This window comes from Zeus faber, assembly GCF_960531495.2.
Source record: "Zeus faber genome assembly, chromosome: 18".
In the NCBI taxonomy this organism is placed as follows: domain Eukaryota; kingdom Metazoa; phylum Chordata; class Actinopteri; order Zeiformes; family Zeidae; genus Zeus; species Zeus faber.
In genome coordinates, this window is record NC_137210.1 from 24732906 (window position 1) to 24745088 (window position 12183).

Genomic DNA, 12183 nt, shown 5'->3' on the forward strand with positions numbered 1-12183 from the left:
GTGTGTGTGTGTGTGTGTGTGTGTGTGTTTTTAATATTTCATTTGGTTAATGCTCTTATCATAAGCGTCTTACTGCACAGTTTTGCAGCAGCAGAATAAGTGTAAAGCTTAGATTGCCAACATTATAAGCAACTAATTTTAAGGGGTGTAACAGTGGACCTCAGCATCCATAGTTTTTCCATTTTGTTTCAGACTGCCACTGGGGGCGTCTTGGCCGGTGCACTGCAGTGTATATAAAATATTTTGGAAATTAGCTTAAATAGAGTTTAGCCTTTGTGGTTTAAAAAAAAAATAGGGGGGGTGATATCACTTGCACTTTTGATCAAAAATTTGTTCAATATTGTCACCGCTGAGCCTCGTTTATGTTCCTTCCTTTCAATTTGGCCCACGGCACTTGAGGCTTTAGGCTCCCAAACACTCCAGAGTTTCACATTTTTAAACCCTGTTGAACCCGGCGGCCCCCAGGAGCAACTCCATCGTCTGGGTTGTGGAAGAGGCTTCACACACATGCACACAGTGTAAGGCTGATGTCGTCCCCTGGCAGCCTGGGCTGGGGGTTGGGCGGCCTTCCTCCTTTTCAATATTAAAAAAAAAAAACCCACAAAGTTGTCTCCAGTCTCATTTCTGTCTTTCTGTTTTCCCTTTATTCAGAGGAGAGGGAAAAAGGTAGGCTGCGTAGGAGACCTATCCAAATAGAAAGAATCTGTGGGCGCATTCAATGCTTGGTGAGATAGGGCACAGGTGGTTTTGGAGGCAGGGATATTTAGCACACTGTGTTTTAAAATGAGTAGCAGATTTACCTCCACGCAAACTGTGCACACACGCACACAGACGCACACACGCGCACACACACGCCGAGAGAGACAATTCCATCCTCATTCATGTGTTACCTACGCATGGAGCCAATTCTTCCACAAAACAGCCACCCACACAAACACACATCTTTGAATGACCTTGTGTTGGAAAGCTTATGTTGCAAAGAATAAAGCTAAGGTTTATGTGCGCTTGGGAGCTGTTTAGTACTGTGTTTGTCGATGTCTGTGGATACCGATTGGAGATTTTTGTTTTCATTGTTTAGCCATGTATTAAGTTTATTGCATTTAATAGACAGGTTTTATTAAACTGTGTATAGTAAAAAATGTCTCGACATCTCTCATCACCATCACCTTAATTGTCGGCAAATGTTTGCTTGCCGTTACCGTGAACACCTTTTCACCGTTTTTCTTTAAAATCCGAAACAAAGAGACTGCAGCTCAAAGCCATCCCTCTCTTCCTCCCCCTCCCTTACGTTCTCCTCACCCTCCACCCCCTCCTCCCTCCCCTCCGCCCTCAGTGGACGTGAGCACGGCGGCAGCGGCGCTGCCCATGCAGGTGCCCCCCACGACCACGACCATCCTTCCCATGGACCTGCGCGTGGTGGACCACTCCTCCCACCACCACCACCACCACCTCCACCCCCACCACCACCACCACCAGCAGCAGCAGCAGCAGCCCCCATTCAGCCTGGGGCCACCCGCCCACCCTGCACCGCCCGCCTCCGCCACCTCTCCCACTTCCCCGGAGCCGGGTCACGGCGCCGGGCAGATCCCAGGTGAGTGACACTCAACCTGTTTCATGGCTTGCGGTACGAAATTGCACACTGATTCCACTTTCACTTTAAGCAGCCTTTTAACCGCTCTGTTTGCCCGTTGGAAATGTTTAAAAGGTGTCATTCCATTTCATTAGATCGCATGCCACTATGCCACGCGATTTCTCTGGTCGTATGTTTTTGCAACCGGATGATGTTCTGTTTGCATCCGTGTTGGCTGCTCTGCGATTGGGGAAAATTAAAGTCACCACAAGGCTGTTTTTAAATGTCAACAAATATATGACGCAGCCCTCCAGAGGAAAACATCCAATAACATGAGGAGAACCAACTCAAGTGACAGGGCACATGAGTGAGTAGGAACCGGAGTTTCCCCCCACACTCTGCTGACTCTGAAGGCAGCCACTAGAGAACATTGAGAGAGTCCTACTCTTTCACTGTCGCTTTAGATTCACTGAACTGAACGCATTTCAGACTAGATCAGAGAACAGCTTAAGCTACCAAGCGGGCCTTGCGCAGCCATACTTCTGCAGCGCAGTTGTCTGCCCACGTGTGATTGGACCCGAGCCCAACCACAGAAAGGCCTCCTCAGGTATCCCGAAGCTTGGACTCTGAAGGTGTTTGGCGCAGGGTGAAGGTTGGAATCAGAAGGTGTTTGGTGCAGGTTGAAGGTTGGAATCAGAAGGTGTTTGGTGCAGGTTGAAGGTTGGAATCAGAAGGTGTTTGGTGCAGGGTGAAGGTTGGAATCAGAAGGTTTTTTTGGTGTGTGCAGGTCGCCAGGAGCAGCAGCTGCAGCAGGAGCTGTTGGCCCTCAAACATAAGCAGCAGCTCCAGAGGCAGATCCTGATCGCTGAGTTCCAGCGGCAGCATGAGCAGCTGTCCAGGCAGCATGAAGTGCAGCTCCAGGAGCACGTCAAGGTGAGGGTTCCACTTCCACTCCACTCCTGCTCCTGCGCTGCCGTACTTTACTCTACCCCACTCCAGTTTAACCCCGTCATGCTCCTACTCTACTTCTACTCTACCCTAAATCCACTCTACCCCTGAGTCTATTCCTATTCTACTCTAATATACTCTACTCCACTCCTACTTTTCTCTCCTCTACCTCTACTCCTACTCTACTTCCCTTACTGTAACTCTAGCTCTACTCCCGCCCCCTCCTCTACTGCACTCCCACTCTTATTCTACCTTGCTGAGCTCTGTTTGCTTGTTTGCGTAGGTAACACATGGATGAGGATGTGTGTGTGTGTGTCGGTGTGTCGGTGTGTGTGTGTGTGTCGGTGTGTGTGTGTCGGTGTGTGTGTGTGTGTGTCGGTGTGGGTGCGGGTGCGTGCGTGTGTGAGAGAGAAACAGGTAAGCGGGGCTGATCCGTGACGGTGTTTATTGAATGGCTGTGATTTATGGAGATTTAAGGTGCGGGCTGATGCAGTGGCGATGCAAGATTGAAGGAATGTTTTCATGTAAATACACTTGCACATGTATCCTCCCTTCTATTCTCAGTTTCCTCCTTCCTCTTATTCCTCTTTTTCTCTGTTGCATTACTCTCATTTACTATTTATTCCCTGTCTGATCTCTCCACCATCCCTCGTGTGCGCGTGCGTGCGTGCGTGCGTGCGCGTGTGTGTGTGTGTGTGTGTGTGTGTGTGTGTGTGTGTGTGCGTGTGTGTGTGTGTGTGTGCGTGTGCGTGTGCGCAGAGAGGACTGTACTCCGCAGTGTTTTGCCTTGGGCATGGCAGGGGGGCGGGGGGTACTACGTGAGTCTGGTGGTGTAAATGGATCTGTTAGTAATATTTTTCTGCTTTACCATCTCCATGGGAACCTGCTCCCTCAAGCGCGCACACACACACACACACACACACACACACACACACACACACACACACACACACACACAAAAGCCTTTTTGTGTGTTCCTGAGTGCAGTGTCTATGAAGCTCATTCTGCTAAAAGGCCTCCCTGGTGTTACCACGACCACGCAGTCAGCCAATGAGCAAGAGGCAGCGTGGGCTAAAAATAGCCCTGCCGCGTCTTCTCCAATCAGAGCGCTGCGCCTGGTCTCCAGACCGCACGTTGTCTGTTTGACTCCAGGATTATGATGTCACATGTCCTGGAGAGTGGCTCACTTCCTGATTATTGACAGTTCACAGTAAGCCGCCCCCAAAATGTGATCTTACTTCGCAATGAGGGTCCGCAGGCTCACAGCACTTTGGACTCTGTGATTTTGTGGTCATTCGCTCCCAAATGAGTGAGTTGTTGGTGGTGGACATATAATGTAGCACCTGCCTTTAGTGTGGAAGTGTCTCACAAGTAGGGGTTGAGGGAGGGAGATGGAGTCTTTCTCGTTGTGGTGCGTCAACATGGCGAGAGTTTTATTATGCAGGTGAACAAGAAGCTCACTGGCCAATGAAGTATAAATAATACTTAATAATAATATTGATAGTAATAATAATAATAATAATAATAATAATAATAATAATAATAATAATAATGGTGGTGGTGGCGGCGCTGATTGGTCCGACTGGAGCCAGCGTGACGGCCACGGGAAAGGGAACCGTGCCGTCATCTGCAGCCGGTGCTTGACCACGCCCCTCGGTCCGCCACACCTTGGTATTTTGTCAGTGCAAAGTATTGGGAGGGTGGAGTTCCGTTCTTCGAGATGATGTCCCTCATGTTTCGGCGTCTCGGCATCGTTGTCCGACTGAACGCTGTGAGATCTGCAGTCACCAACTGATCCATCCCCCATGTTTTGGATAAAGCCAGAAGATATCGGGGCATTTGGGCTTAAAGGACCATTATGGTGTCTAATTGAGTTTTAGCCCGTCAGCACATTTTTCCTCTGTCTCTATTTTTGGGTTTTGGAACGTTTGAAGTATATGGTGAGAAACCAATCTTTTAAATGATCTCCTGGTCCCACTGACGATCGCAGTAACACACTCACGGTACTCTTTTTCCACAGCATCAACAGGACTTGCTGGCGCTGAAGCACCAGCAGGAGCTGCTTGAGCACCAGAGGAAGATGGAGCGCCACCGTCACGAGCAGGAGATGGAGAAGCAGCAGCGGGAACACAAACTCCAGCAGCTGAAGAACAAGGATCGGGGGCAGGAGAGTGAGTGGCCAGCCCAGGCTTTTGATAACATAACAAAACATATACTTGTTACACTCAGCGTTGGATTCGTTAATGAACAAAAATAACATTAGCTATTACTCCCTGCCAACAGTAATTGATTACACTACTCGTTATATTAGTTTTCCGTTAGACCCCGCAAAATTGGTAATTGCGTCCTTTCTCCTCAAAATTCCGCCGTTGCATGTGAGCCTCTGGGTGAATGTCAGGGTAATCTCCGGTCAGCGTGGCTAAGCCTTCAACTACTGACGCAACCTGTGTCTTCTACATGTTCTAAAACGCTCGCTTCTATCGTCAACACTCACCTTATGTAGTCGCGGCGCGGTAGCAGACGGACAAATCTTGTAATAATCATGAACCATCCAATAAGTCATTTCCCAAAGCACGTTACTGCCCAACACAGCTTATATAATACCACCTTTTGTGATACCCTACCTCTCATCTTCTGCTTTTTTGCTTATTTGCTCCATCAAAGTCCAGAGGATATACTCATTACCGCTGCTCATTATTACTACTACTACTGCTATTGCCACCGCTTAAATGAGGTAATATCATCGGTGTACATTACTGTGTCTGGAGTATCCGTTCTGAATAAAAAAGAAAAAAAATCTATTGTGCAGCAAACCCCCTCATTCCCTGAATGCAGTCTGTCCCCTGCTGTAGCAGCACAGTGTCGAGAACATTGGGCCATTCCAGAGACACTGGCACAGCGGTTCTCCTCCTGGTCCCATAGTCAGGACAGCCTGACCTGAGTCTGGAAGGCTGGCAAGGTTGACAGGGCCGGTACGCTCGAGTGCCAGATGGCCAAGGAAGTATGAAAGTATGACGTGGCCATGATTAAAAGGTAGGGCCAGTTTCTCCTGTGTGTTTTTTTTTTTTTTTTTCTTGAACCGTCGAGCATCAGAAATGAAAGAACAAGAACACACCAGTACGTTTTAGTGCGGCACGTCGGATCTCCGGCAAAGCCGATGGGGGTCGGCTTCCCGTCATCGAAGCAAACGAACAATTTTTACGAACCTGACATTGACGTGCTCCAGGTGAGTCCGCGGGGGAAGTAAGACGTCCCTCCTAGTTTTCTGAGGCCAGGTTACCAACAAACGTTGTGATAAGAAATGTTGTTGTTTTATTTCTTCCCCCGACATTTGTTTTGGGAAAACCACTTATCAAACGGCGTGCCTGTGTGACACTCGCTCTGAGCCTCTTTCTTAATTGTCCTCGGGAGTGTGGAGTGAGCACGGGGTCATAAACAGAGGAAGCTTTGTTAAGTGCTGCAGTAAATTGCCTGGAAGGCAGTCATAAAAGCCAATTTGCCTCAGTTGCACGGCGGACATATTGGGACGTCAGCACTTCCACCGTCACTGTGATTAAGGGTTTTGTATTTGCGGTTGTCACGTTTGTGCTTTTACTTTCGCCACCGCCTCCCAGGAGCTCGCCGTGCTCCCTGATTTCCGCGTAGCTCCGCGGTGACGTCACCCTTGAAGAGAAACGCGCCGTGCTGCGGACCCTCCCTTTGAGTGCTCCAAACACGCATTTTCCCTCCCTCTCGCATTCTCCGTCCCTTACTCTTGCGGTTGAGTGCTCGCTTCGGGGAAATGCGGCGTAATACTTGAGAAAAGACACATGATGCACTTGCGGGAAAAACAAAACACTGTTATGAGGGCGAAGCTGAGTTTAAAAACGCTTGCATATCTTCTGAACCTTAGTGAATGCAGGTCTTTTTTAATTTCTTTTTATTTATTTTTTTCCTTCTGCGCCATAAGCCAGCTGAGGTTTGGCATCAGGGTGCAGGGGCAGGCTACGAACCGTCGTGATGTTCAGTCAAGTTCAGTTCACAACTGGGGGATTTCTTTTAAGCTTGGAGGCAGCAGGAGCGTGGCGGAGGTTGTTTTTCTCAAAGCATCCGTGTATTTCGCTACGGGTCCGTGCTTATTGGAAAGCGCCGTGTGCGGACCTATGGCGCTGATGGTCTCTGGGTGTCTCTGGTCTCCTTCCCCCAGGTGCGGTGGCCAGTACGGAGGTGAAAATGCGACTACAGGAGTTTGTCCTGAACAAGAAGAAAGCTTTGGCTCAGAGGAATCTAAACCACTGCCTTCCCAACGACCCGCGCTACTGGTACGGGTAAGTTTCTCTCTGCGAGTCGAGTCCATTCAATCCAAACAGGCAATTCATATTATGATTTACAATCCTCTATTGTTTTTGTTTATTGTTGTTATTATGATTAGGGGTCCAGCCCTCAGAACTGAAACCATATTGTTTCCGATTTTTATTATTATTTTTCTGATGGCATTTTTCTGGCTGAAAGTGTGTGGCCCACAGCAACCGCCGAACCCACGGGCATGAATGAAGTGTCGTTGGATTCGGGGTAGTTCAGACATTTTGTGGTCTAAGTTTGATCACCTCGATCTGTATTTGGAGCAGAAATTGGTAAAAAAAAAAACTTTGCCAATTGAGTGGGGCCGGGCTACGGTGCTGGAGCGGGGCACTTAGTGACATCATCATCCAATTTGTTATATAAGTGCAGGTTGTGGCGGGGGGGGTGTGCAGTGCACTGCAGTCTGGACTCCATTGGTGTGTATTGGTTGCTTCTGTGCCGGGTCGAGACGAGAGGGAGCCGATGCTGCGTTCCACGGGAACTCGTGAAAATTGTAACACTTGTTGGTAGGAAGTAACGCTGCGTTCTATGGGAACTCGGAAAATTTGTACGCGGCTAACATGGACCCCGTGCATTGCTGCTATTATTGCTATTGCTGCTTTTTATTAATTATTATTATTCATATTAATAATAATTAATAGTAACAATAAAAATAATTGACAAACACATTAAGCCTATTTATCTCTGAGCTTGCACTGCATTCATTCCCTTTGCGCGAACGTCGTGGCAAAGAAGAGCAGTATTCATCCAAACCCCGTAGCCTGAATGTGCAATGTAACACTGTACGTTCAGCCATTGGAGCATTTTCTTTTATACAAATATGTTGAAACGGTGGAAGCACCAACCATCGACGTGCCACAAGTCTTCCCTGAGGTCTGAAGCCATGACTGCATTCCTTTGAGCTAAACTGTAGAGAGAATGAGGCCCGGCGTCTTTGTTGCCGCTGATTGACAGTGTGCCGTCTCTGAGGTGTGTGCGGCGTAGCGGTGAGAGAATGACGAGTCTCCTCTCTTTAAATATTTGAAGAGGTTTTAGGCAGGCAAACTTTTTTTTTCTTTTTCTGTCAGGAAGAAGATAAGACAACATTAAAAGGTGTGTCAATAGTGAAGAAACGGGGGAGGACAGCTCCTCTCTCTCTCCCCCTCTTCTTTTTCTCTCTAGTTCTCTCTCGCGCCCTCTCCAGCTCTCTTTCTCCCTCTCTATTCTTTTTTTTTTTAAATCTCTCTCTCCTTTTCGCTGTATCTCCTTTCCTCCCTTGCTTTATCTCCTCCTCTGCCTGTCAGCTCTTACCCTCCCTCTCCCTCTCTCTCGCTCTCTCTCTCTCTAGGTTTTGTTATCACTTTATCCTCCCTGTTCGTTTGAACTGCATTATCTGCTCAGGTCCTGCATCAGTACGCTGGTTTTCTCCTCTTTTCATGTTGCGTTACGCCGCATTACTCCTCCTTCATCTCTCTGCCTCCCTCGCTCTCTCTCTCTCTCTCTCTCTCTCTCTCTCTCTCTCGCTCTCCATGTCTGTCCCATTCCGTCTCACGTCTCTGCGGAACTCCTCGCTGGTCACATTCTTCCGTCCGCGGCAGACGGGCGGCCCCTCTTCCTCTGAACTGTCGAACCGCTTTCAGAGGGGGAGGGGGCAACCCCACCCTCTTCTCCCCCCCCCCTCCCCATCCACCTTTCCTCCGTGCTCCGCTGCATCTTTTAAAGCTGCAGGAGGGAGATAGGAGCTCACTCCATTACTGCTAGGGAGGCATTTAATGAGGTGCACCGTGAGCTGCCGTACCCATTTCCTTGGTTTATTGAGTTATTACAGGGTTGAAGTGTGGCCTTTCGCATTCAATTTAACCTATTTTTATTTAAAATATGTATCTATATTTTTTTAGCTATTGGTGACCCAATGAGAACCGGAACCACTGGACTTAGCGATTCAATCGTCTTGTCAGTTCCAGAAAGGGCAGGGAAAACTTTTTGATTTTTGTTGAAAATGAGATTGTGGCGGTCGTCGTCCACGCACAGTTTGAATGTCTGGCGCCTTGGTGCGTTTCTCTCTCCGCAGCAAAACTCAGCACAGTTCCCTGGACCAGAGCTCCCCGCCCCAAACAGCCATGTCCTACAACCATCCCATCCTGGGCATGTACGACTCGAAAGACGACTTCCCGCTCCGCAAGACAGGTGCAGTGCTACCGGGACGCAGCTGGTCCACCACAAACACCCGGTTCACCTTCACAGTATTCTTTCATGTATCTTTTGATATTGATTGATATCCCATCGTTTTTTTGGGGGGGTTTTTTTGTTTTGATTTTTTCGATTGAGATTTTTAAATCGCGTTCCTGGCTCAGAAAGGAAATGGTCCAAGAACTGTCGACTTTGGCCCTTAGAATATTCTCAAAGATGGGTGGTTACTTTTGCAGCTCAGGGTGCGAGAGTCCCTCTAAGTGTTTATTATTTAAAGACGCACGTCCAGTTTCATTCATCACCAACCTTAAATGTTGCATTTTGCAAAAGAGAAACGAAAAGGTAAAATTGTATTTTGCCATGATACAACTTACAAGAAATACACTGACAACATTGGTTTTGAGCAGATAATAAGCTCTAAAAAACCTTTCTCCACGACAGTTACTTTTTTGTTGCAAATGTCTCCACGAATCATATTCTGGGTGGTTGCGGTTTAAATTGAGGTTGCATCGGTAAATAAATACCATTAGAAGTAAATCAAAGTGTTCTGATTATACTTTGGGTTTTGCTGTCTCACACACACACACTATTTTCAAGCCAAAATTAATGGGTTTACCCGGGTAAACCCGTTAAAAATAGGTGATTGACACCTTTCCCATTGCCAGGAGAAATGCTGTCTTTGTGCTGTCTGTTGCTGTCTGTCATGTTCGATGTCATCAGCGCGTTGGAAAAGGGGCGCGTCGTGGTTCCAGCTTAATTGGTAACAAAACAGTGGAGACAAACACCGACATAAAACTGTAAAACTTAAAAAAAAATATATATATATCATTTTGAGCCGTTTAAAGGAATCGGATCGTTCATGATCGACCCGACGCTACAGTAGAAGCAGCATGGAGCATGGATACTCCATGCTCCATGCTGATGGTGCGCGCACCCGCCCTTCGGGGGCGGGGAGCGCGGGGGTTCTCCACTGTGCCCCCCACGGTGCGATCCCCACACTCACAACATTTCGCGGTCCCCCCTGCGGTAAAAAAGTCATTAACTTCTGGTTTTGAATTTGGATTCCAAATGAGATATGAAATGAGGTAATGATACACAGACATTCCTGTCAATTTATGCGCCAGCGTAAGGAATGTCAACTTGCGTCACCTCATACCGGTAAAGGGGCCAAAATCAACCCGGGAGTCCTGTTCACATCAGAGCCGATCGCAGGTGGGTCAGTTGACTCGGCACTGAGACCCGGGTTTTTCCGTTCCCTCCTGGTGACAAATGCTGGATGTTAGCGGGTGTTACCGGGTTTTTAGCGTGGGACTCAGGAACCGCGCACACCTGTGCACGACTGTCTGGAGGAGAAATAAAACTCCACTCAACTCCACTCTACTAAATAGGCTATGTCTAGACTATAGACATACTAATATCTGTGTATCATTCCATCATTTCATATCCCATTTAGAATCCAAAATTGAAATCAGAAGTTATTGACTTCTTTTCCTGCATGAGAGACCAGGAAATGTTTTGTGTGTGGCGACCGCTCCCTGGGGACCGCTCCGTGGGGACCGCTCCCTGGGGACCGCTCCCTGGGGACCGCTCCCTGGGGACCGCTCCCTGGGGACCGCTCCCTGGGGACCGCTCCCTGTTGACCGCTCCCTGTTGACCGCTCCCTGGGGACCGCTCCCTGGGGACCGCTCCCTGGGGACCGCTCCCTGGGGACCGCTCCCTGGGGACCGCTCCCTGTTGACTGCTCCCTGTTGACCGCTCCCTGTTGACCGCTTCCTGGGGACCGCTCCCTGGGGACCGCTCCCTGGGGACCGCTCCGTGGGGACCGCTCCCTGTTGACCGCTCCCTGTTGACCGCTCCCTGTTGACCGCTCCGTGGGGACCGCTCCGTGGGGACCGCTCCCTGGGGACCGCTCCCTGTTGACCGCTCCCTGTTGACCGCTCCGTGGGGACCGCTCCCTGTTGACCGCTCCCTGTTGACCGCTCCCTGTTGACCGCTTCCTGGGGACCGCTCCCTGTTGACCGCTCCCTGGGGACTGCTCCCTGGGGACTGCTCCCTGGGGACCGCTCCCTGTTGACCGCTCCGTGGGGACCGCTCCGTGGGGACCGCTCCGTGGGGACCGCTCTGTGGGGACCGCTCTGTGGGGACCGCTCTGTGGGGACCGCTCTGTGGGGACCGCTCCCTGTTGACCGCTCCCTGTTGACCGCTCCGTGGGGACCGCTCCGTGGGGACCGCTCCCTGGGGACCGCTCCGTGGGGACCGCTCCGTAGGGACCGCTCCCTGTTGACCGCTCCCTGTTGACCGCTCCCTGTTGACCGCTTCCTGGGGACCGCTCCCTGGGGACCGCTCTGTGGGGACCGCTCCCTGGGGACCGCTCCCTGGGGACCGCTCCCTGGGGACCGCTCCGTGGGGACCGCTCCGTGGGGACCGCTCCCTGTTGACCGCTCCCTGTTGACCGCTCCCTGTTGACCGCTCCGTGGGGACCGCTCCCTGTTGACCGCTCCCTGTTGACCGCTCCCTGTTGACCGCTCCGTGGGGACCGCTCCGTGGGGACCGCTCCGTGGGGACCGCTCCCTGTTGACCGCTCCCTGTTGACCGCTCCCTGTTGACCGCTCCCTGTTGACCGCTCCGTGGGGACCGCTCCCTGTTGACCGCTCCCTGTTGACCGCTTCCTGGGGACCGCTCCCTGTTGACCGCTCCCTGGGGACTGCTCCCTGGGGACCGCTCCCTGTTGACCGCTCCCTGTTGACCGCTCCGTGGGGACCGCTCCCTGTTGACCGCTCCCTGTTGACCGCTCCCTGTTGACCGCTCCGTGGGGACCGCTCCGTGGGGACCGCTCCCTGGGGACCGCTCCCTGGGGACCGCTCCGTGGGGACAGCTCCCTGTTGACCGCTCCCTGTTGACCGCTCCCTGTTGACCGCTCCCTGTTGACCGCTCCCTGTTGACCGCTCCCTGTTGACCGCTCCGTGGGGACCGCTCCGTGGGGACCGCTCCGTGGGGACCGCCCCGTGGGGACCGCTCTGTGGGGACCGCTCTGTGGGGACCGCTCTGTGGGGACCGCTCTGTGGGGACCGCTCCGTGGGGACCGCTCCCTGTTGACCGCTCCCTGGGGACCGCTCCCTGGGGACCGCTCCGTGGGGACCGCTCCCTGTTGACCG

The 12183-nt window shown here is 51.0% G+C and overlaps 1 protein-coding gene across 1 annotated transcript in view; it reads left to right on the forward strand.

Annotated features, from left to right (window-relative positions):
- Positions 1-12183, forward strand: part of LOC307243950 (histone deacetylase 4-like) — a gene marked incomplete at its 5' end in the record, with an annotated part of 88217 nt that overhangs the window by 18266 nt on the left and 57768 nt on the right. Inside the window, 5 exons of the mRNA XM_080018920.1 lie at positions 1334-1591; positions 2358-2503; positions 4539-4689; positions 6705-6825; positions 8910-9025. Coding sequence (XP_079875046.1) covers positions 1334-1591; positions 2358-2503; positions 4539-4689; positions 6705-6825; positions 8910-9025 — 792 coding nt within the window. The remainder of the gene's footprint in view (positions 1-1333; positions 1592-2357; positions 2504-4538; positions 4690-6704; positions 6826-8909; positions 9026-12183) is intronic.